General features: G+C 41.9%; 1 protein-coding gene across 2 annotated transcripts in view; it reads left to right on the top strand.

Annotated features, from left to right (window-relative positions):
- Positions 1-21,398, top strand: part of LOC127230009 (carboxylesterase 1D) — a 392,242-nt gene that overhangs the window by 358,101 nt on the left and 12,743 nt on the right. The window contains exons 1-8 of one of the 2 annotated variants that reach the window (XM_051195132.1): positions 871-1,077; positions 4,626-4,830; positions 6,855-6,999; positions 9,631-9,764; positions 11,204-11,357; positions 12,847-12,951; positions 14,586-14,690; positions 17,789-17,827. In XM_051195132.1, coding sequence (XP_051051089.1) covers positions 1,026-1,077; positions 4,626-4,830; positions 6,855-6,999; positions 9,631-9,764; positions 11,204-11,357; positions 12,847-12,951; positions 14,586-14,690; positions 17,789-17,827 — 939 coding nt within the window. In that variant the 5' untranslated portion in view covers positions 871-1,025. Of the gene's footprint in view, positions 1-870; positions 1,078-4,625; positions 4,831-6,854; positions 7,000-9,630; positions 9,765-11,203; positions 11,358-12,846; positions 12,952-14,585; positions 14,691-17,788; positions 17,828-21,398 lie in introns of those variants that run through there. The other variant, XM_051195133.1, reaches the window with a different exon arrangement.

The following is a 21,398-nucleotide window of genomic DNA, read 5'->3' as shown; positions in this document are numbered from 1 at the left end:
TTTCCCAAAATGAACCAATTGAAATTTCCTAATTTTTAAGAAGTTAAAGATTCTTAGAATCAAATTAAAGTGGAAACACAAATAATCTAGTGATGCATCTCTAAGAGTTAAAAATAAATAAGTAAAACTAACCAAATGCATGACAGGAGGATGAAAAGAGGTACCCAGACACAAAAGCATGAAGAGGAAAAAGCATGAAGAAGTGACCTCTTGAAACAGGCTAGGGCCAACAATTCTAGAGAAGCACCACCTACTGCCACCTGCTGTTGTAAGTTCTCATGAAAAGAGGTCATGCAGCTTGGTAAATGTTTAAGAATCCCTGCTGCATAGACGCTTATGGGCAAGGATTGTGATCTGTGGAGCTCATTTACTCTAAGAACATTGTGTTAGAAAGGCCTGCTCTGAAGGGTAGATTCGCATGACCCTGGAGGTGTCACATGTTGGGCCAGGTGACTTGGCAGCAATATGGCAAAGATAATTGCCGATTCATCTGAAGGTTGCTGAAGAATGAGATTCCTTCCAAACTTGAGAGTATGGATTCTAGGAAATGGCAGTGCAGGGAGGATGAGAAATGTGTTCTCCCTTCCCATTTGAGCAGTGTGAGGATGTGAGGCACCCTAACATTTTCCTGCTTTTTTTAAGGACCCCAGACCAAAACTTCCCCCTAACTGCAGGCACTTGCCTGCTGTTGCCCGCTCTTGAGAGTCCAAGGTGCATTGAGGTGAGAGCTCTGCAGGAGAAGCTTACATAAGAAGCTGTTGGATGGGTTTCTGGCCATTTGTAATCTGAGTATTGGGTACTGACTGTTCAGACAAAAGTGGGTAAACTCTTGGTGGGTGTGGCTTGAAGGTTCCAACTGACACCCAGGGAGCTCTTTGGAAGAGGAGAGCCTTTTTATCACTTTAGATTACATAACAGTGCTGGTTGAGCAAGACTTAAGGAGGCGGGTCCCTGGGTCTACAGTAGAAGCATTGCTAAAGAGCAGCAGATACCTCACAGACCCTCGGAGCCCTTGTCCACCCACAATGTTGTTCTACCCTCTGGTCTGGCTTTCTCTTGCTGCTTGCACAGCTTGGGGTAAGTTCTTTCAGATTACAAATACCTGGGTGTACATTTCCAGTCTTTGTTCTGGGCACAAGTGGATGATTACATTTTCAAGGTAAGGCAAACTACTCCTGGTCTCTTGGTGACTTTTGCTTTCTGGAAGCAGTGAAATGAAGTCCAAAGAACCTTGGTCTCTCAGAGACATGGGGGGGGGCAGACACACAGATGCCCCCCTATAGGCAGCTGGCACAGGAGGGCTGGAGAAAGCTTAGTCTGTTTCCTTGGGATTCTTAGTCAATCTGCAAGCAGGTCATAGAGAGAACTGAGTAAAATGTTGAAAATACAAACTCAGAAGCCAGATACAAGGCTGACTCCCAGTCAATAACTCTAAGTCATTATCCTCAACTTTGCACTGCCTAGGTGATGCAGTGCCTAGGTGACCCCACCTCTCCAGTAGAAACCACAGGAGCTCCTCTTCCACTGAGGACAAAACAAGTGGATGTTTCTATAGCACTTAGGATGGTCCTAGGTCAAGAGGATAGGTTAGGTTAAGAGATAGGCAAAAGGTTTAGCTGAAAAGTTAATCTGTTAATAGAAATTTTGATATGGTTTAAGTCAGACCATTGAAATGATGGTTTTGTACTCGAGCTCCCAAGAGACAGGGACAGATCATAGGGATGGTGTAGAAGAGGAAAGAGTGGGGCCAGTCAGGAGACCAGGGATGTGGAGGGACAAGGACAAGAGCCATCACTGTAGTTTCATCTAGAAAGAAGATAGGAGGAGTAACTTGGCATGGGGATGGCTACCTGAAGCTCTCCAGAGGGTCTGGGAGATATAGAACTGTCTTCAGGTTTTCGGTGTTTAGATCTTGGAGATCAGGACAGGTGGGATGGACCAGGTAAGAAACTCAAATAAATGAGGAAGATGGGGGTGGAGTAGGACCTATATTAGTTAGACCCTGGGGATCACACCTCCCTCAGGAAATGTGGAGCTTTATGCACCAAAGCAACAAATAAAGCAAAGTGAGGTGAAATAGAGGTCTTGGTATACATCTGTACCACTACACGGAGGAAAAACTGAGGTAACCTGGGAATGTCGTCCCCCAATGTTAAAGATGGACGCCCAAGTTGTCTCTGAATCTGGTGTGTAGCCCAGTTCTCAGCCATCAGAACCCTGAAACATCTGTCTGGAATTATTATCTTCTTTCTGCATATGTAACAGTGCAAGGCTTAAAACAAACTATAAGGCAGAGTAAGAATAGACAGAGCTGGGTGGTGGTGGTGCATGCCTTTAATCCCAGCACTCTTGAGGCAGAGGCAGGCAGATCTCTGTGAGTTCGAGGCCAGCTTGGTCTACAGAGCGAGGTTCCAGGACAGGCTCCAAAACAATACAAAAAAACACTGTCTCAAAAACAACAACAACAAAGAAAACAAAACCAAAACTGAAACAAACAAACAAAAAAGACAGAAACTCAGAATTAAAGGTTCCTCCATGCCCGGCTACAGTGCCATGCCATCCAATTTCACTTTGGGTAGTGGATACATGCTGAAATCTTGCAATCTTGCCTGCTCACCTGTTGAGTGGGCACCTGGAAAGATTTCTTTGAGAAGTTGTGTGAAAAGACTGAGGGTACTTGGGTACACAGTAAGTGTTCAGTAATGCATGTCATGTATTACATAATTTTAAATACATAATTGCATAATATCTGTGCCATTGTTGTGTCCTGCTTGCCACAAGCATTTGACCCTGGGTAAGCTATTTCTATCCACTTCAGGGTAGAAGGTCACAGCTGAGCTAACACAGGCCCCCAGGCTATTTCTTCTCTGACTTTACCCTCCTTTACCTGTTTGAACTGCTGAATGTATTTGTCAGTCTCTCACCCCATTCTCCATGGCCTTTCAGAATATCCTAAAGGAGTGACTATGTGTACCTATTTACTAGAAAGTTCCTCTTGATAGTTTGTTCATTTGTTTCTATTACCTAGTAAAGAGTAACATGAATATTCACAATCTGCAACTGGCTGTTGGTAGCCTGAGACACAGTAACTGGATCCCCTCCCAGGAGAAGTCTCCAGTTCTATGGGCCATTTTTCACTAAATTTGGGATTCCCTTTTTTTTTTTATTTTATTATTTTATTTTATATAACAAAGTCCAATTAAATGAAAACAAATATTTATACACAATATTTGGGAATTTGGGCATCGTTCTTTCCAAACTACTTCCTGCTGGTAAGGGGCACTGTCATGGGGGATTCGAAGAAGATTCAGAAATCCTGGCTGTAGTCTGTAAGGCTGCTTTGTCCAGCTGTTTTGAATGTAGGATTACCTTATACTCTGTTTCAGGAGGTCTGGCGTGATCAAACCACATTAGTCTGGAAGGAGGGATTCCCCTTTCTTTTCTGGCCACACACTTTGAGGTAGACAGGTGACAAATTGCTTGTACTAAAGAAAAACAGATGAAGAATGAGAGAACAGGCCCCGCCCAATGAGAGATGCTCTGAGAAACTGAGACCCCTGAGGTCAGACAAGAGAAGACACTGGGGTGGGCATGACCAAGTGTCTGTAAGTCCACCAACCATGTAAAGAAAGACCAGTTTGGTTTGAGCAGGTTTTACAAGGGGTAGAAACAGGACAACCGAGTAAGCTGTAGAGACAATGGGGCAGACAGGTATGATGGGCAGTGTCTCCCCCCTGGAAGACCGTGCTTATCTCAGAACCATAAAAAGAGCATTCTAGAACTTTCTTGCCTGTTCTACCAAAGAACTACTTCTGCTATTTATTTTTACACTAAGTAGAACGTCTTTTTCCAGTCACTCAGGGCTTTCCTTGTGTGTACTTTGTCATCCAGGATTATATTTCTCTGCAATGAACCCCCTCTGATGGCAATCAAAGAACACCCACCCTTCCCAGTCAGGTGCTGTGCTTCCTGTGAGTCATGGCACACTTCCTCCTTCCTGCTCTATCAGCCCCAGCCCTGGCACTTTCCATTTTCACTCATCCCCATGATCTAAGTCACAGCTCTTCTGAGACCACTCAGGAAGCCTCAATCCCTCTTCCAATGTGATATCCCCTTCCAGGCTCCACCTCAGGATACAACCTTATACATCTCAACATTAAGTGGAGTGTACCTGTTGCCCTCTTCAAGGTAACCATATCCCCCACAGACAGGGAGCATCTCTTGTCTATTGTCTCACCCAGTTTGTAGCTTGGCACCATGATCCTATTGGATGAATATTTCCAGTGAAAACCAAAGCTCATATCCTTGCCCCTTGCCCAGTATTTCAGCTGGATGCTTTGTTGTTGTTTGTTTGTTTTGTTTTGTTTTGTTTTGAGGAGAGGGTAGTTGTGATAGGGTTTCTCTGTGTAACCCTGGCTGTCCTGGAACTCTCTCTGTAGAATGATCTAGCCTTAAACTCACAGACACCCACCCACCTCTGCCTCTCGAGTCCTGGGATTAAAGGCATGTTCCAGAAGGGTTCAGATGATTTTAACAATGCCATTAGTCCTAGAGTGACAAACCCATCAGGATTGCAGGTCTGTCTTTTCCCTACTGATCTGTCCTCATTTTCTCTTGTCTAACAGGGCACACATCTTCACCACCAGTGGTAAACACAGTTCATGGTAAAGTCCTGGGGAAGTACGTCAACTTAGAAGGATTCTCACAGCCTGTGGCCATCTTCCTGGGAGTCCCCTTTGCAAAGCCTCCTCTTGGATCCCTGAGGTTTGCTCCACCACAGCCTCCAGAGCCCTGGAGTTTTGTGAAGAATGCCACCTCCTACCCTCCTATGTAAGCCGCTGGGGTGGGCGTCTTTCAAAGTAAAGCACATGAAGTAAGATGCCTTATTCTGCTGCCTTGAACCTTGGTGCTGCTTGAGAGTGTGTGGCTGGGGCTATGTGAGTGAATAGCACAGGGGGAGTGACTGCATGTCCTCACACCCCAATCTTACGGCCACCTAGTCACAGCTGAACAGTTGATGCCCCTCAGTCAACCTTAGAACCAAGTGGAAAAGTCAGACAGCTTCCTAAAATGTTGGTGCTGACAGTATTTGTACCCTCAGCACAGTACTTTTGGGGTGTCTAAGAACCCAGTCCTAGCTGTTTCTTTACCGCCTCATTCATTTCTTCTAAAATTATTATTTGCTATATTCTTCTAAGATTATTATATATTTTATAATACATATATATCTTCTTAAATTATTATTTTCTATTCTGATCACAAATATAAGACACAAATATTGAAAACAAGCCAGGGAAAAACACAGAAGCAAAGGTAAACAAAGTTAAAAACCATGTACAGTTCAACTACACAGAATTACTGCTAGCATTTGAGGTTATATTCTAGTCTTTTGTTTGTGTTTGTCCTCCTTTAATACAGGAGTTATGAATATAGAAAATTTGGATTACCCATGAACATTTATAACATCAACATTATTCTACACTATGAATATAGCAACCAATGTTTATCAGTTATATTAACTAGATGTGTAACTAGACTATGAACACAATGCTTAATTAGGTTAAGTTCATTCAGTATAAATGACAGTATAAAGACAATATGATAGATTTTCTGTAACCAACTCATTGCATGCAATCTCTGTGATTTGGAATAAGTTCAAAAAGTGACATTTCTGAGTCAAAGAGAAGGAATTTAGTTAAGTTTATCTCCAGAAATATCTAAGCTGCATACACTTCTCCCATGAAACACGAAAACCTCCATCCAGTGGAACTCCCCCCAGATTTTGCCTTGCTCACAAAATGTGTATATATTGGATAAGCAACATGACACTGTAAGAATAAAAAAAATAAGGTAATGTGGATCTTTATTTGAAAGTTATAAACACTAATGAAGTTGAACTCTTTGTCCCTCATTTACATTCATTTTCTATTTCTGTGAATTGTGTTCCTTTCTCCCACTGAGTAAGAAAATTACCTAGGCTAGAGACTTGAAGCCACCTTTCCCATTTCATTTCCCATGGGACAGCTGTGGAAGCATGGTATCTAAGCACCTCCAGTTTTTCTTTGACATGCTGGAAGTCATCTGCCATCTGTGAAACAGGATAAATGGACACTTGGGGCTGATGTGAGTCTTAAATGACTTGCTGCTCAAGGAGAAGGTTATCAGAGCCTGGAACTCCAAAGAACTCAACTCTTGTTACCAATTTCCCTCTACATTGGACTTATGTGACCCTTAATCAGGGCATCCTACCATGGTTATTGGTGGGATAGGAAGATGGGAGACACCTTAGCAAATCAGATGGTGAGACTCTTAGAGGCATCACTCACCTTACCTGGCTATGGCAGGCTAAAGCCTGAGTAAGCAAAGAATTCAGCTAAGATTACCCTGTATGCCAGTGCTAGAGGCAGTACCAGAAGGTTGCCTTCTTGTGTTGTCACCCAAAGGCAGTATTTTTGCCCTGTAACAGACTGTCTGTCATTGTAGGTCACTTTCCTGGTTGATGCATATTTACCTTTAGAAGTGTTATTATCCCACAACGCACTGAGCCAACCTAGCAGGATGCAGGGTCTTGTCCAGACAGTATAGGGGCAGTCAACATCTCTTCATGGTTCATGGTACCTCAAAAGCTCCAAGACAGGAGAGGTGCCAAGTCCTCCCTCTACAGTCTTGGGAGAATCTAGTACCTCGGAAGTGCCACCAGGAACCTAAAGACTCTCTTATCTCCGACAAGGACTCCAGCCCCATGAGAATAACTTCAGTTATGTGCTCAAAACTCCAAGTACAGGTCTGGGTTCTGGGTAATAAGTCCAAACTTCAATCAAGTGGAACCTCAGATAACCTCTCTCCCCTCTTAGGTGCTCCCAAGATGCAGTTGGAGGACAGGTGCTCTCAGAGCTCTTCACCAACAGGAAGGAGAACATCCCTCTACAGTTTTCTGAAGACTGTCTCTACCTGAATGTTTACACCCCTGCTGACTTGACAAAGAACAGCCGGCTGCCGGTAAGCATGGAGACCACTGCTCCAGAGATCTGAGTTCCAGCCTCCAAATCTTTTTGGCAACCAGAAAGGGATGAAGGCAGCTAGTAGTAGTGGCTCTCATGGGCCAGAGCTGATTCCAGAACCAAAGTTTTTTTCTCACAATGCAACCTTAGATTTTTCCAGTGACATCAGATTTCAGTGGAGATCATTTGGAATGTACATGTTAAATGTCTAAGTTTTCTCACACAAATAGAAGGGAAAATCATTATTAGGTAGACTATGATCACCAGAAAACTAAGAGATTATTCTTTAAAAGTTAAGATTGAAAATGACTCTCCTGAACAAGGAGGAGCTAATGGGCCCCCACACTGATAGCTGGGAATCCAGCATGGTACTGACTCAGGCACCCCTGAATATGGGTCTCAGCCAGAAGGACTGAGTAGTCTAAGGGACCACAGACAGTGGAACCAGGATGTATTCCTGGTGCACAAAAGGACCTTGCAGACATCCCCCATGGAGGGACACTGCCTTAACCTAGAGACAGGAGAGAAATCCTACTCCCTACTTCGAACGACTTGACAGGTCTACATGACCCCACCTGGATGGCATTGCCCTACATGTGGAATTGGGATGGGGGATGGGAGGGAAGGGTGGTCAGGATGCATGTGAGGGGGCAGAGAAGATAAGAGAGAGGGAGGGAGGGAGGGAGAGAAATTGACGCTGTAATAGAGAAGGGAAAGGGTGCTTACAAGACTCAGGTCTTATGGTCTTCTGGTCATCATATCTATGTTTTTAGACAATGTCTGGGAGGGAGGGTGTGTGTCACCTTTATTCTCAGGTCATATCTGAGAAATAGCCAGGTGAAGGCTTTCCCTGTCCCATTGGGTAATAAGGGTGAAACACTGAGATAATTTCATCATCACTTTTCCAGCCTTTGGGCAGGTCCCTAGGGTTTTACTGTAGCTTGTTTTCCTTCTAGCTGTCTTTGGCAGGGTCTGTTGACCAAGTGAGTCATTTCACATGGAAGCATGGTATCATAAATGAGACAGGCTGCCAGATACAGATCACAGGGTTGAAAAAGAAGGTAGTCCCTGTGTTGTAAAAGGCCATCAGCCAACGAATTTTCCAGAAGCTCTTTGGTGTGAGCCCTGGTGTGGGAGATATTTGTAGATTTGTGTGTTAAAATTAAATACTACATGTGCTTAGCAGTCACAGGGAGGTGAGGATAAACCTTAGTCACACACATCATCATCTTCTGTAGTGTACCAAGTAACCCCAAACACATGGTCATCGGACTTGAGGTTAGAGAACAGAGAAACCTAAGCTCTGCTTTCAAGGACTTTGCTGTCAGGTCTGCACAATTCCTCATACCCTGGTCAGCACATCATTGTCCACCATCCTTGGGCTCAGCCTTCACTCTTAGATGACTTTGACTCAGTCTCGCTTAAAGGTTGCAGGAATGCCCAAGGGAGGAGACATGCTTGAGGACACCATTACAGGAGACATCCTAGGATCCCCTTCAGCTGTGGAAATGGGTTTTAGAACCATAGGGTCTACTTTTGAGACGATGATTAAAAACAGAGCCATTTCTTAACCTCTTTGCCTATTTCCTCACATGGGAATTGCCATGTGAAAGTGTAATGACAAGAAAGCCGAATCAAAGCTCTGCCTGTGTGCACAGCTATGCTGACACACTAGTGAGACCTTTAGGACAGTTTTGGCCTAACAGTGAGCCATGAGCAAGGGTTGGACAGCTCAACATCTGGGGACTGGGGCCAGATGGATGCTTTGCCTCTACCTCTTCTTTTCTGTGATATCTCAGCAAAGAGCTGCATTTCTTATCTGTCTCATAGGAACATACTTTCCCTACTATGTGGGTAGGTTATTTCTATTGCTTAGAAAAGTTCTGGATCTGTATACTGAATTTAATTTTCATTAGTAAGATTATCTGGATATTATTTTCATACTCTCATTTTCTTCCCTTATTGATGTACTCTTTAAATTAAAAATAAACACTAATTATACCTCCTCTCAAGCTCAACTTTATTAGAGTTCTTGTACTGAAGACTTTCTGGAGAAAGCAAGTATGAGATGGGATTAGCAGGGTAGGGGGATTTGAGTGTCCATAGGAGACACATGAAGAAGTTGGACCATCAGGGTAGTGTGCATCTCACCAGATAACCACTTACCTGTGGAAAAGTCTAGTTCACCACTGAGAAGTTACCTGGGATGACATGAAACAAAAGTACAAGAGTTGACCTTTTCATGTTCACCCAGGCATAGGGTGATAAGACTGTGTGTGAGAAGGGTCCACATCTTTGACCTTTGAGCTGTTTCCATGATGGTGTTCTCAATTTGAGAATCTTGGGAGCATATGATACATGAGAAACACAGGGAGTACCGATTTATGTTACGTTCTGGGCAGGAGCTGGGAGAGTTTGAAAGAGACAGATGCAAGTTACAGCCTTGTTGGCCATTGGTGGTGTTAGAGCAATGGCCATGATGATCAAGGCTTTGAGATTGATGGCCAAATCAAACAGCCTTCACTCTGTTCCCAAGTCTGCTATCCATGACCCTACTCCCCAGAAACACTGAAAGCTGACTCCCCGCACTGAAGCTATGGACTGCAAGGTTAGTTGTGCTCTTATCCAGGTGATGGTGTGGATCCATGGAGGTGGACTGGTAGTGGGTGGCGCATCCACCTATGATGGACTGGCCCTCTCTGCCCACGAAAATGTGGTGGTGGTGACCATTCAATATCGCCTTGGCATTTGGGGATTCTTCAGGTAAGATATTGTACTTGACTCTCCACATTACCCGTTACATTGGTCTGTTTTCTGTTAATAAGACAAAAATACCTGAAGCTAGTTACCTACAAAGCAGTTTTATTTAACAGAAGGTTTGAAAGATTGAAAGTGTACATCGACTAGGCTATTGCTGAGGGCCCTTGGAAGGAAAAAGAGAACATTATAGAAGAACAGAATGTACATGAAAAGACCAAATGATGAGGTATAAAGCTAGGGAATAGGGGAGACCTTAATATTTTAAATTTTTTAAAAAGATATATTTATTTTTATTTTATATATGTGGGTATTTTACCTACATATGTCTGTGAACAAAGTAACTGATGTCTGCCAGGGCCAGAAGAGGGCTTGAGATTCCCTGGAACTGAAGTTATGGTTGATAGCAAGGTACCACTGGGTGCTGGGATTCAAACCTGGATACTTGATAAGATTAGTAAGTGCTGTTATGCACTGAGCCTTTTCTCCAGCCCAGATATTGCTGTTTTTTATAAAAATGTTTCTTCTGATGAACTAGGTCCCATGCGTTCTGTACAGACCCCTCTTAGAGCTGTGCACTCAGTCACATTGTCTTTGACCTCACCAGGCATGTGTTCCTCCACAGATAATACCATACCCCAATAGAGACCAGAATCCTAGCAATAAATTACTGGGAAACAGGACTTACCCATGCCATCGCAGCCATGCCACTCTCTGTTACCACTCTAATCATAGCTCTGAGTCTCTGGAAGGGATAATTATTAGAGTAATTTATGATTACAATCATTTTAAAACAACGGTCGCTTCACTCAGAGTGTTCTATGAGAAAGGAAGTCCTGTAATGTCTCTGCACAATGTTTCCACGTCATTTATAATGATGCAGAAGCACTTTCCAAGGCTCACAGCAGCTATATTCACACTATTATTCCACACCCTAGAGTCTTTGCTCCTGCTTCTTTCTTCTAAGTGTAATTCCATTTTTGGAAAGTCACAAAACTTTTGTCCCCATTTTATTTAGGTCTTCACCCAACCCAGTGTCTCAAAGAAGCCTTTCCCAGTGAAAAGAGAGTATCACCCCACAGGTCCACGTCTGCCAAGACGTTTGCCTGATTTTGTTTTTCTCCTGTCTGGAATTGTTCTCTTTTCAGCTGCAGTATGAGCTGGATGTAGTCAGAGACTTGAGGTTTCTTCTCAGCTGTGCTCTAGCTCAGAACAGTGCTGGGTGCACACTGGCCCCTGGTACATATCTGCAACAAGATGAGCATAGAGTTCCACCAAAAAACAATGCTGTAAGATGAGACTCAGTCAGACTTCTGTGTCAGGGATGCAGTTTTCAGCCTGATTCTGGGGTGTTTGTTGAGGAATCCCAGCCCATTTGAGGTACTGATATCCTTGCAAGGTTTGCCATGACTTCTCTGCCTCAACTCTAATCTGTTCTCTTGCAGCACTGGGGATGAACACAGCCGGGGGAATTGGGGTCATTTGGATCAGGTGGCTGCACTACGTTGGGTCCAGGACAATATTGCCAACTTTGGGGGCAACCCAGGCTCTGTGACCATCTTTGGAGAGTCAGCAGGAGGTTTCAGTGTCTCTGTTCTTGTAAGTATTCCTGGGTTTATGTGTCTGCACCTCCTAAAAATCATCCAGTATTCAGTCCAGCCATAAGCATCTTTGCTTGCAAGATCATACTCACAACACATCGTCAGACAGCACAGAACTAAGGAACAAAGGCCACTATGCCCTTGGGAAGCTCAAACTTAGTTTTACGTACAGGAACTCAAGAACTTTCAGTTTCTATACACACACACACACACACACACACAGAGAGAGAGAGAGAGAGAGAGAGAGAGAGAGAGAGAGAGGAGAGAGAGAGAGAGAGAGAGAGAGGAGAGAGATTTTCCTGGGATGTAGGGATAACAAAAATGTACAATTAGGAGTGTGAATTCCAGCATGAGTTAGATCAGGCATCCTTGTATGGCTTCAAGCCACATTTACTCATGGAGAAAAGTTAAGGTCCAGAAACAGAATGGAGCTTACCTTTAGGTCTGACAGCTTTGCATGCCCAAGGGAGGGCAGACAACTGTAAAGAACCTGGACATCTTGGGTCAGTAGGTGTGAGAGTAGAGGGATAGGTAGTGTGAGGGAGGATGGAGCACAAACATGGGTCACAGATGCAGATGGAGGATGTGAAGTGTCTTAGTATGAGACAGAGCCAGAGTGATATTTAAAGATTATACAGAAGATTTGTGAGTCATAAGAAACTTCTCTGGAGCTGAGAGGACAATTAATATTAATGTATTTTCAAACATATTATTTTCATGTTCAGGAGGAAGTACTTTAGTAGAAAGAAAATACCAGTTAACCCAAAGAAGAAAATTGTCCATCTCCTTGCCATCTCAAGATTATTACTGTAGTATTTTTATTCTTATTTCTCTACCCTTGCCCCATGGTTTTATTTAACTGTCTATATTATCTATCTGTCTTCCCTCCATTCATGCATAAACTCTTTTTTCCTTTTTCTCCCAAATATGTATCTATTTTGGTCTTTAATTCTTTTACCTAAAATAAATTTTAATATATAATACAACATAAATGTTTTCCTAAACATGAAACACTTCTTTAGTGATATCTTTTATAATTGCATACTGTTTTGTGTTTAGAATAAATCCTTATTGCCAAATTTTATAATATTAGAATCTTGAGATGTTCCCAAGTTTTACTCTAAGAACAAGCAATTTGACATTCTTAGAGCCCTCTATGATCTTTATTCTTAGGATATGTTCTGACAAATGGAAATGATAGAACAGAATCTATGGCACACTGTTGACCAACTGTCTTTCCAGTTGTGCTCATGAGCACCTGCTACAAGATCTCTGTTTTATGTCTTACTCTGGTCTCTGCTCCCATCCCATCATTGTTCTTTTGTGGGGATGAAAAAACCAAAGAGAAGTCTTGAAGCAGACCAGGAGACATTGTCTCCAAATGAATGGCCAGGGCAAGGGAGCAGCTGGAGGAAGCTGTATAGAGCAAGTGAGCTACCGACCACTCTTGTAAGCATAAGCCCTCCTCCTTTCCTCTCCCCTGCCAGGTGTTGTCTCCTCTGGCCAAGAATCTCTTCCACAGGGCCATTTCCGAGAGTGGTGTGTCCCTCACCTCTGCTCTGTTTACAAAAGATGCCAAGCCCATTGCTCAGGTAAGTACCACTCCGAATATCATTCATATTCTTTACTTTCCTGTGGTCCTCTAGGACTGCTCTTTACATGGGATTCAGCTTAAATGTTCAATGGATGTCTGAATTGAGAATGGCTGAGTAGGAAGGACTGCTGTGACTCCATCTAAACCACACTATGCAGATTCTGAGTCCCTTTGTGTGAATAGTATTGTGTAGATGTCCTGCAATCCTGCACACATTTTAATATGAAAAGCCACATCATATACATCAACTCTTCTTAAAAATAGGCACAATCATCACCCTTATCTATATGTAGAAAAACTGAGGCAAAAAGAGATCCTATGGCTTACCTGCAGTCAGCTATTTGGGAAGTGAAGGAAGTGATATTTGAAACCAGACAAACCTCCATAACAAATTATCTCCTTAGAAGCATTAAAATCCAAAAGCATTGTGCACATTTTGTGGTGTTACAGATAAGTATATTAATATGGATAATTGACAGTCATGGGGATACTGCTTGTATATCCAACTCATTTAACTATTCCAGTTAGTAACAGAAGCAGTACTCTGTATGATCAGTACCCAGACTTACTGGGCTAGAGTACTCTCTTAGATAGGATTTCTACTGCTGTGAAGAGACCACTGCAACTCTTATAAAGGAAAACATTTCATTGGGTCTGACTTCCAGTTCAGAGGTTTAGTCCATTATCATCATGATGGGAAGAATGGTAACATGCAGACAGACATAGTGTTGGAAAGGTAGCTGAAAATTCTACATCTTGATCCATAGGCAGTAGGAAGAGACTTTCATAGTAGGTATGGCTTGAGCATCTGAGACCTCAAAGTGACAAACTTCCTCTAACAAGGCCATACCTACTCCAACAAGACCACACCTCCTAATAGTGCCATGCCCTATCAGCTTGTGGGGGCCATTTTCATTCAAACTTATCTTTGTTAGTATTCAGCTGAGGGCGTTCTATCAGGATATGCCCTCAGCTGACTCAGCTGCAGCTACTAAGAGCATCACCTGTGCATATTCACTGTTCTTTTTTAAAAGGTCCCTGCCCACCTCCCATCCTTCTCTCTCCTCTTTCTCACCTTCTTTCTCTTCCTCTCTCTTCCCCTTGTTCCTCTTCCTCTCTCCTGATGTTCCTGTCTCTGGAGGCCAGTGTCCCCCTCCCCTTTCCCCTTTTTATGATCCCTTTCCCTAATTAAAAAAAAAAACTCTGCTTGAACTCTGTTGATGGCATCTTTCTTTCACACCACTTTTCTTAAATTACATCAATATACAACAATATTGTCTTTAGAATTTGGTTGTGTGACCTGAGCATAGTGACACATGCCTATAATACTAGTACTTTGAGAAGCAGAGGCAGAAGGATTTCTGTCAATTTTAGACAAGCCTGGTCTATATACCAAGTGCAAGACCAGCCAGAACTGCATGGTTCAATAGAAGATAGATAGATAGATAGAGATAGAAAGATAGATAGATAGATAGATAGATAGATAGATAGATAGATAGATAGATGATACACAGATACAGGGAGAGACCGAGATAGAGAAAGAATTGGATACAAGATAGAATCCATTGGGTATATTAGTGGAAAGTAAAGTCATTGCCTTTGACTTCTTCTGTTGCCTGTGATCTCTGGTAGCTGGTTGCTACTCTTTCTGGGTGTAAAACTACCACATCAGCTGTTATGGTTCATTGCCTGCGCCAGAAGACAGAGGAAGAACTCATGGAGACATCACAAAAAATGGTAAGTATATGTGTTATACATTCTCTTGCCTATCACTCTATGTGCTGGACTCCAATCTTTATCTGTTCAACTGTCCTCTGGACAGACTGCATGGGAGTTTCCCACCTTTCAAATACATTATTCTCAGATCCTAATTGTGAGTTTAATTTTCCCTTCCTTATTATGAAATAATGTATTGCTGAAAGTATTCCAATAATAACATGATGAACAATTTTATGACAGCCCTCCAAACTTTTGAAGCTTATTTTTTGAACATTTTTGATTTCAGTCCTAAGGGACTATCAAGTAAATATCATTATGAGTTTGTGGGGTTGATGGTATTTAGCATGTTTTTTTCGGGAAAAGTGTCACAATATTACACAATATAGAAACTAAGTTATAATTGTTTTCTTTTTTAGATTTTCTTACACTGCTTCAGTAGGGTATTAAGATAGTCACATACCTCTCCATGCTCATCTATTATAAATTATTTCATCCTTTTGCTCATTCTATATGTTAATTTCTTTCATCAAAAGTTAGCAATATGTCCCTAACTTTCATTCAACCATTTATCATTGTGTTCATAACCCATGAACCACCCAGGTAACTTATATATACATTTCTTTCCCAGTCCCATTTGTATTGACCAACATCACCCATTCTTCTATTCAATTACCTATTATCTGCCAATCCATCCATTCATCTAAAGTATGTGGAAGTAATACAGACAAAAATTGAACATTGTGCATCTTTATAAGAACTGTTCATAGTGAGACAAAGACATGTACTGACCTCATTAAAAGTGACACATTGGGAATAGTTCTTGGAGAAGTGACATTTGAGGAATTATGAACAGTCATGGGAATGTTCCATATTCAGGAATCATAGCAGAACAAACATCCATAGAGAAGAGAATGCAAGGTCATAAGAACTACCACCTCTGTGGGGGCAAGTGTTAATATAAAACACCTCTAGATTCACCCAAGCTCTTGGCCTGTCTATCTGGACAATGTACACTCCAGGAAACTCCCAGGCAACCCTGGCAGGCTTCTTCCTGTTTGCCCATGAGTTGAATCAATATTGCCTTGGTTATTTTGTCATTAAATTTGTAAAAGGGGTAGAACATGTTCAAAAAATTTAGATAGGTATATTCTAGTACTCGAAGAAACACATATTTCAAGCATTCTCTGTGTGGTACAAGAGAATCATAAATTAATACTCATAAATAGCTGGTGACCTATGAAAGCCCAGGGGACCTAAGAGTCCAGGACACCTTGAGATTAGCTGAGATCTTAAGGAAGTGTTCCCATGATTATCCATTGCTAAAGCATGTATGCACACATGCTCACACACATACACAGTGTATTTCTCACTGATAGAGGCTTATCATGCAGTAGAGCAATCTTACCAGTTACTTCTCCTTAGAGGTGGTACACAATAACTGCAGTATAGTAGTCTTACCAGTTGTTGGGATCCGTATGGAAGTGTCCAAGTTACTAGCTTCTTATCCAAAGAATTAGAATACAGACCCTCACAGATTTCATAGTAGCAGTGAAGGAAACTTTATTCAAAGCTGAATTGGAAACACAGATGAGAAAGAATGACAATGAACTACATTAGTGAGGATACTTAAGGGTTCCTCAGGATGTTTGGGACTTCCTTTCATGAGGACCAGAAGAAAGAGTTCAGTTGCTAAGTGATAGTATGGGTGCTTCTCCATTTTGATTTGCAGACTTAGATTATGTAAGCCATTTCTAACAGTACATGTTCTCTCCCCATGATGCATTTAAATTTTATATACATGCCCAAGTATGTTTAAGCATAAGATGATACAAAGAAAGTTTCTCCTAAAAATTCACTAAAAGGACACAGTTTGTCTTATTTCATATGCACCAAAATCTAGTTCAGGTCAAATCAACTCCTACTTTTATACCTCCATATGTTCTGAAATGTGCTTGGATAGAAACTATCCACAAAAGGATAGATGTTTTGGTGGTTAGGGATAAAAAAGATGTATTCCCAAAGTTCACAGCAGGTAGGGTCCTAGGTTGCCAACCAATTTTCAGTGCATTATTAGAAAAGGGGTGTATGCACAAAGTATCTGTATGTAAGAGTCCTAAGTTGCCAAGTGCAGGTAGTTAGAAGAGACATGTATACATAGCCCAAGTCAAGCACCGTCACAGGTTGTTGAACTATTCTCTATGCTTGGCTGCCTTAGCATTAAAGCTACAGAAATCGTGTTGAACACAGCAAAGAAAAGGGTGGGCTGGAGGAGTCTCATCAACTTGTGGGATTCAGGATTTTCTGATGCAAGATAAAAGCACTCATTGCAAGAATTCTAGATCAGAAAAAAATAGTTGTAGCAGAATTTTCTGGTAACTGAGGTATTGTCTGGATTGAGAATTCAAGACATGGCTGGATCCAGATGTTATGAATATATCATTGAGAATCTCCCTGTCTCTATGTCTCAGCTCTCCTTTCTTTATTATCTTCTATCCAAATAATTATGTCTCTTAGGGAAAGAAAAGATAATAGTTCTCTAATCTCATATTCTGTTTGCTTAGAAATCATGTCTTTCCCCAACCTTAGCAATGGATTTGCCAGACCCTTTTGAATAAACACCATCCTATATCCAATCTTGAATGGCTGTTTACATTCAGTGACATTGTCTTACACACAAAGATCCAAACTCTTGAACTTACAAATGTGGGAAAGGGAAACATCCTATCTTTCTGGTCCATCCCACATCCAAACACAGCTCACCTTTGATGTTACCCAGTCCCTGCCATGACTTCCACGTGATTCTGCTGTTTCCTTGAGGAAACATGGCATTGTTAACAGAAGGAACAAGCATGGAGAAAGAATGAAGAGGAGCATAGACACTGTCAGCAGGCATCCTCCCAAGGGCTCCACCAATCCTAACTCTGGGTCCTGTGGCCTCTCCCCTTGCTTCTGATACCCCTCCTTCACTGTGTTCCACACTGTCCTCATTCCCAGATAACACAGGCAGGGAAGAGCTCCAGGAGGGGATACCCTGGTACCTTGGAGGCTCAGTTCAAATGATCAACTTTTTGTACAAGGAAGACTTTTTAACACATCTTCTGCCTTTATCTTCATAGAATCTTTTTAAACTGGACCTACTTGGAAATCCAAAAGAGGTAAGAACCTTCCCCCCCTCCCCCAATTACAAACGTTGAGTCTTAACAGTGTTTGGCTCCAATTAACTATGAGTACAAAATCTCCATTGTGATATGTAGTTACTTCTTGTGTTCCCTGAGAGGGGAAGTTGCATGTTGTAGTAACACAGGCAGGAAGATCAGAGTTGTGGCTGTCCTGACTCCCAGTACTCCTGATGACCCCAACCCCCTTCTAGTACCAGGAAACTCCAGCAATATGCTCCATCTCCTCCCTCCTGCCTCTCAACAGCGGTTGGCATTTGGTAACATTAGCTGTGCAATCTATAGTCCTGTCCTAGATTTTCTCCCTGGGGATCCCAGCAATTCCCTGAAAACTCTGTGAGCATGAAATGAGACTTAGCTGCCCATCTAACTTTTAGCATTTGGCAAGAGATGATTTACCAGTTGGGGCACAGCAGTAACACAGATTACATGCTGGCTCTTTTTTTAGAGTCTTCCCATCTAAGATTTGGAAGAGTATAACAGAAGGTCAAATAGAATATGGGGTGTGTCTGATTGTAGTCAGACAAACAGAGGATAAATTGGAAGATGGGAACAGAATTGGCTAGTAGTTAGATATGCCCAGCCAATAGGAGGTAGTGTGATTAGGAAGAAAGCCAGATGTTAGGAAATTTGGAGGTAGTGTTACAGGCAGAGGGAAGAGCAGCTGCAAAAGCCTGGTGCAGGAAGCCAGAGTGCTTGGAGGGAAGATGGTGAGAGAAATATGGGCTTCGGGCTGAGAAAGTAAGGAAAGTGCAGTAGCGTTTGAAAGGCTATGATTTTTATTCAGCAAGAAAAAGGTGTTAGGTGGGCTTCAAAAGGTAATCTTAGATATTTGTAGTATTGCCTGAGTTAGGGTTTCTATTGCTGTAAGAGATGCTATGACCGTAGCAATTCTTATAAGGAAAACATTTCACTGGGGATGGCTTACAGTTCATCATTGTCATGACAAGAATGGTGGCATGCAGGCAAACATGACACTGCAGAAGGACCTGAGAGCTCTACATCTTGATCTGCAGGCAGCAAGAAGAGACAGTGAGACACTAGGCCTGTCCTGAGCTTCTGAGACCTCAAAGCCCACCCCCCTAGGAACACATCCTTCAACAAAGCCACACATACTTCATCAAGGCCACACCTCCTAACAATGCCACTCCCTATGAGCCTATGAGGGCCATTTTTGTTCATATCACCACAGATATCTTATTTTTATTCATTGTGATTTGAAACATAGCCCTATTACAAAGTCTAGGCTGCCCTTGAACTTGTGATCCTCCTCTCTCAGCTTCCCAAGTCCCAGGATTACAAGTATAGGGCACCATATCTAGCATTGGAGTCTATTTGGGAAGCAGTGTAGAAATTCACTGTATATGCAGGGAGCAGAACAGGTTCAGGAGGGTTTAGATGTGATTGGAGTTGAAACATTTTTGAAGGAATTTCTGAGTGGATTGCTGGCCATCAGTGAGATAATGAAAAAGAGAAAGGATGCCACTGACCTCTAACTCGGGCCAGCAATGCACTTGGCCTCACAGAGAAGGCTTTAGTATTCATGGGTGGTTTAGCAAATACTAAGTGCCTTGTGGTTGGTGATCTCAGTCTCCCATGCATTTACTGCTCGACATGGTCTCTTGTTGTCTGGCATTTGCAGTTTTGCTATTTTCTACCTTCATGTTCTCTATACACTCTGATTTCTCATGAAGTTATCAGACATGTCCATGGGAACACAAAGTAGAATATGTCATTTTCCTTCTGATAAAGTCTTGACTTTGCTTGGAGACCCAAAAGAGGTAAGGACATCAGCTTTCTGGATTACAGATGTTTAGTAAAGACAAACACATTTCTTTCACGGAACTAGTGCTTGAACACATGTCTGAATGCCAATGATGGGCCATGTATTAGAGAGAAAACAGTCTCTGCCCTCTGACTCTCTCTTTAACCCTGCCCAGAGCAGGCCTCCAAGCCCAGGCCTCTTTGATCATCATGGCTTACCTCTGTACACTGACTCTGCTCTCTTGGCTTCAGCCCTTTCCTCTGTTTGAAAATGCCTGACTTTATCCTTACTTGTATAGAGTGCTCTTGTCCAGATCCTGCTTCCATGGCAAAACAACAGGTGCTTTGTGACCCCAGTGCATGTTTCTTTCTTCAGATGAGCAGCTCTCCATGGAGCCCTTCTGTACCTCCCAGCTTTTCTAAGGCAGCAGTTTTTACACCGAGAATACATTCTATTTTGTATTATTTTGTATTCTATTTGATTATGGCTCGATACTTGTGGTTTTTTTCTCTTCAAATATGAGTGAAGTCTCAGTTTAGATACCTTGAGAGAAGTGCATTACTTCTAAAAATTAACTTTGTATCCCAAAGCACTCAGGTTTAGATAGAGATAAAAAACAAACAAACAAACATGCAATGTATATTCATTAGTCATAGATTCTCTACTTGTGAAGTCACTTGCTAAAATGTATTTGAAACCCCAATTCAACATGTATGGCACAATCGGGGTCTTTTGCACTGTATGCACTGGGCAGCAAGGTGCTTAAATCACATCTGAAGTCAAATTGTGATTCCTCCCCCATATTCAGAAGTAACATCTTCATGATCTGTACAATGATACACCTTTATAATTACTTAGTGTTTCAGTTAATTTCTATATTTAAGCTGCTCTCCAGCATAGAGATGAAGAGCTTTCCAGTGTTCCCAAGCACAGGAGAATGTGAGGAACATTACAGAGAAAAACACTGTTGGATGAATTTCCTTCAGCTTTAGTTATGAGGCGTTTGGTCTTGAATTCAGTATTGGTGAAGCAACATCACAATGCACCCAAAAGAGGGAAGAGACTTGCATTGGTCAGGAGATGGGAGAAAGAGGGAGGTCATTCTGGAGAATGGTCATGTGTGTGATTAAGATTTGAAGGCATGGAAAATGAAAGCCGGGGCATAGTGGGAAGTAGGATTGTGAGAAAGAAATCAAATCTATACTCACATGAATTGGATCAGAAACATGTTAAGCCTTTCCCAATCAGTGCTTTGTCAGAGATAAGTTCAATTTTAAATAATAATTTGTAAGAAAGGTGTGTTATATAATGTGTGATTAAATAGAAACTCATAACCAGACAGTTTTGGCACACACCTTTAATCCTAGCACTCAGAAGCAGAAGCAGTAAGATCTCTGTGAGTTCAAGGCCAGCCTGGTCTACATAGCAAGTATCAAGATAGGCTCCAAAGCTACAGAGAAACCCTGTCTTAAAGAAAGGAAGAAAGAAAGAAAAAAAGAAAGAAAAAAAGAAAGAAAGAAAGAAAGAAAAGGAAGAAGTTCATAAAAGAAGAATGATAAAAAAAAAATTGTGACAAGTGGCTCCCAGGAACTAACTCTTAAATTTCCCTTGGAGAAATGGCACAACATTTGCTAATTCAGTATTTTCAGCAAGTTTACAGACTTATCTAAAATAATTAATCCAAGTTAACATATAAATTGATATTTTGAACTCAATATATACTCTGAACTTTGAAACATTTTTATATGGTTTATATTTTACTTTGGATGAAAATTGGCCTCCTTA

The sequence above is a fragment of the Phodopus roborovskii genome, unplaced genomic scaffold (genome assembly GCF_943737965.1).
Source record: "Phodopus roborovskii unplaced genomic scaffold, PHOROB, whole genome shotgun sequence".
Classification (NCBI taxonomy): Eukaryota; Metazoa; Chordata; class Mammalia; order Rodentia; family Cricetidae; genus Phodopus; species Phodopus roborovskii.
This window is presented reverse-complemented; position numbering and strand designations above follow the sequence as displayed.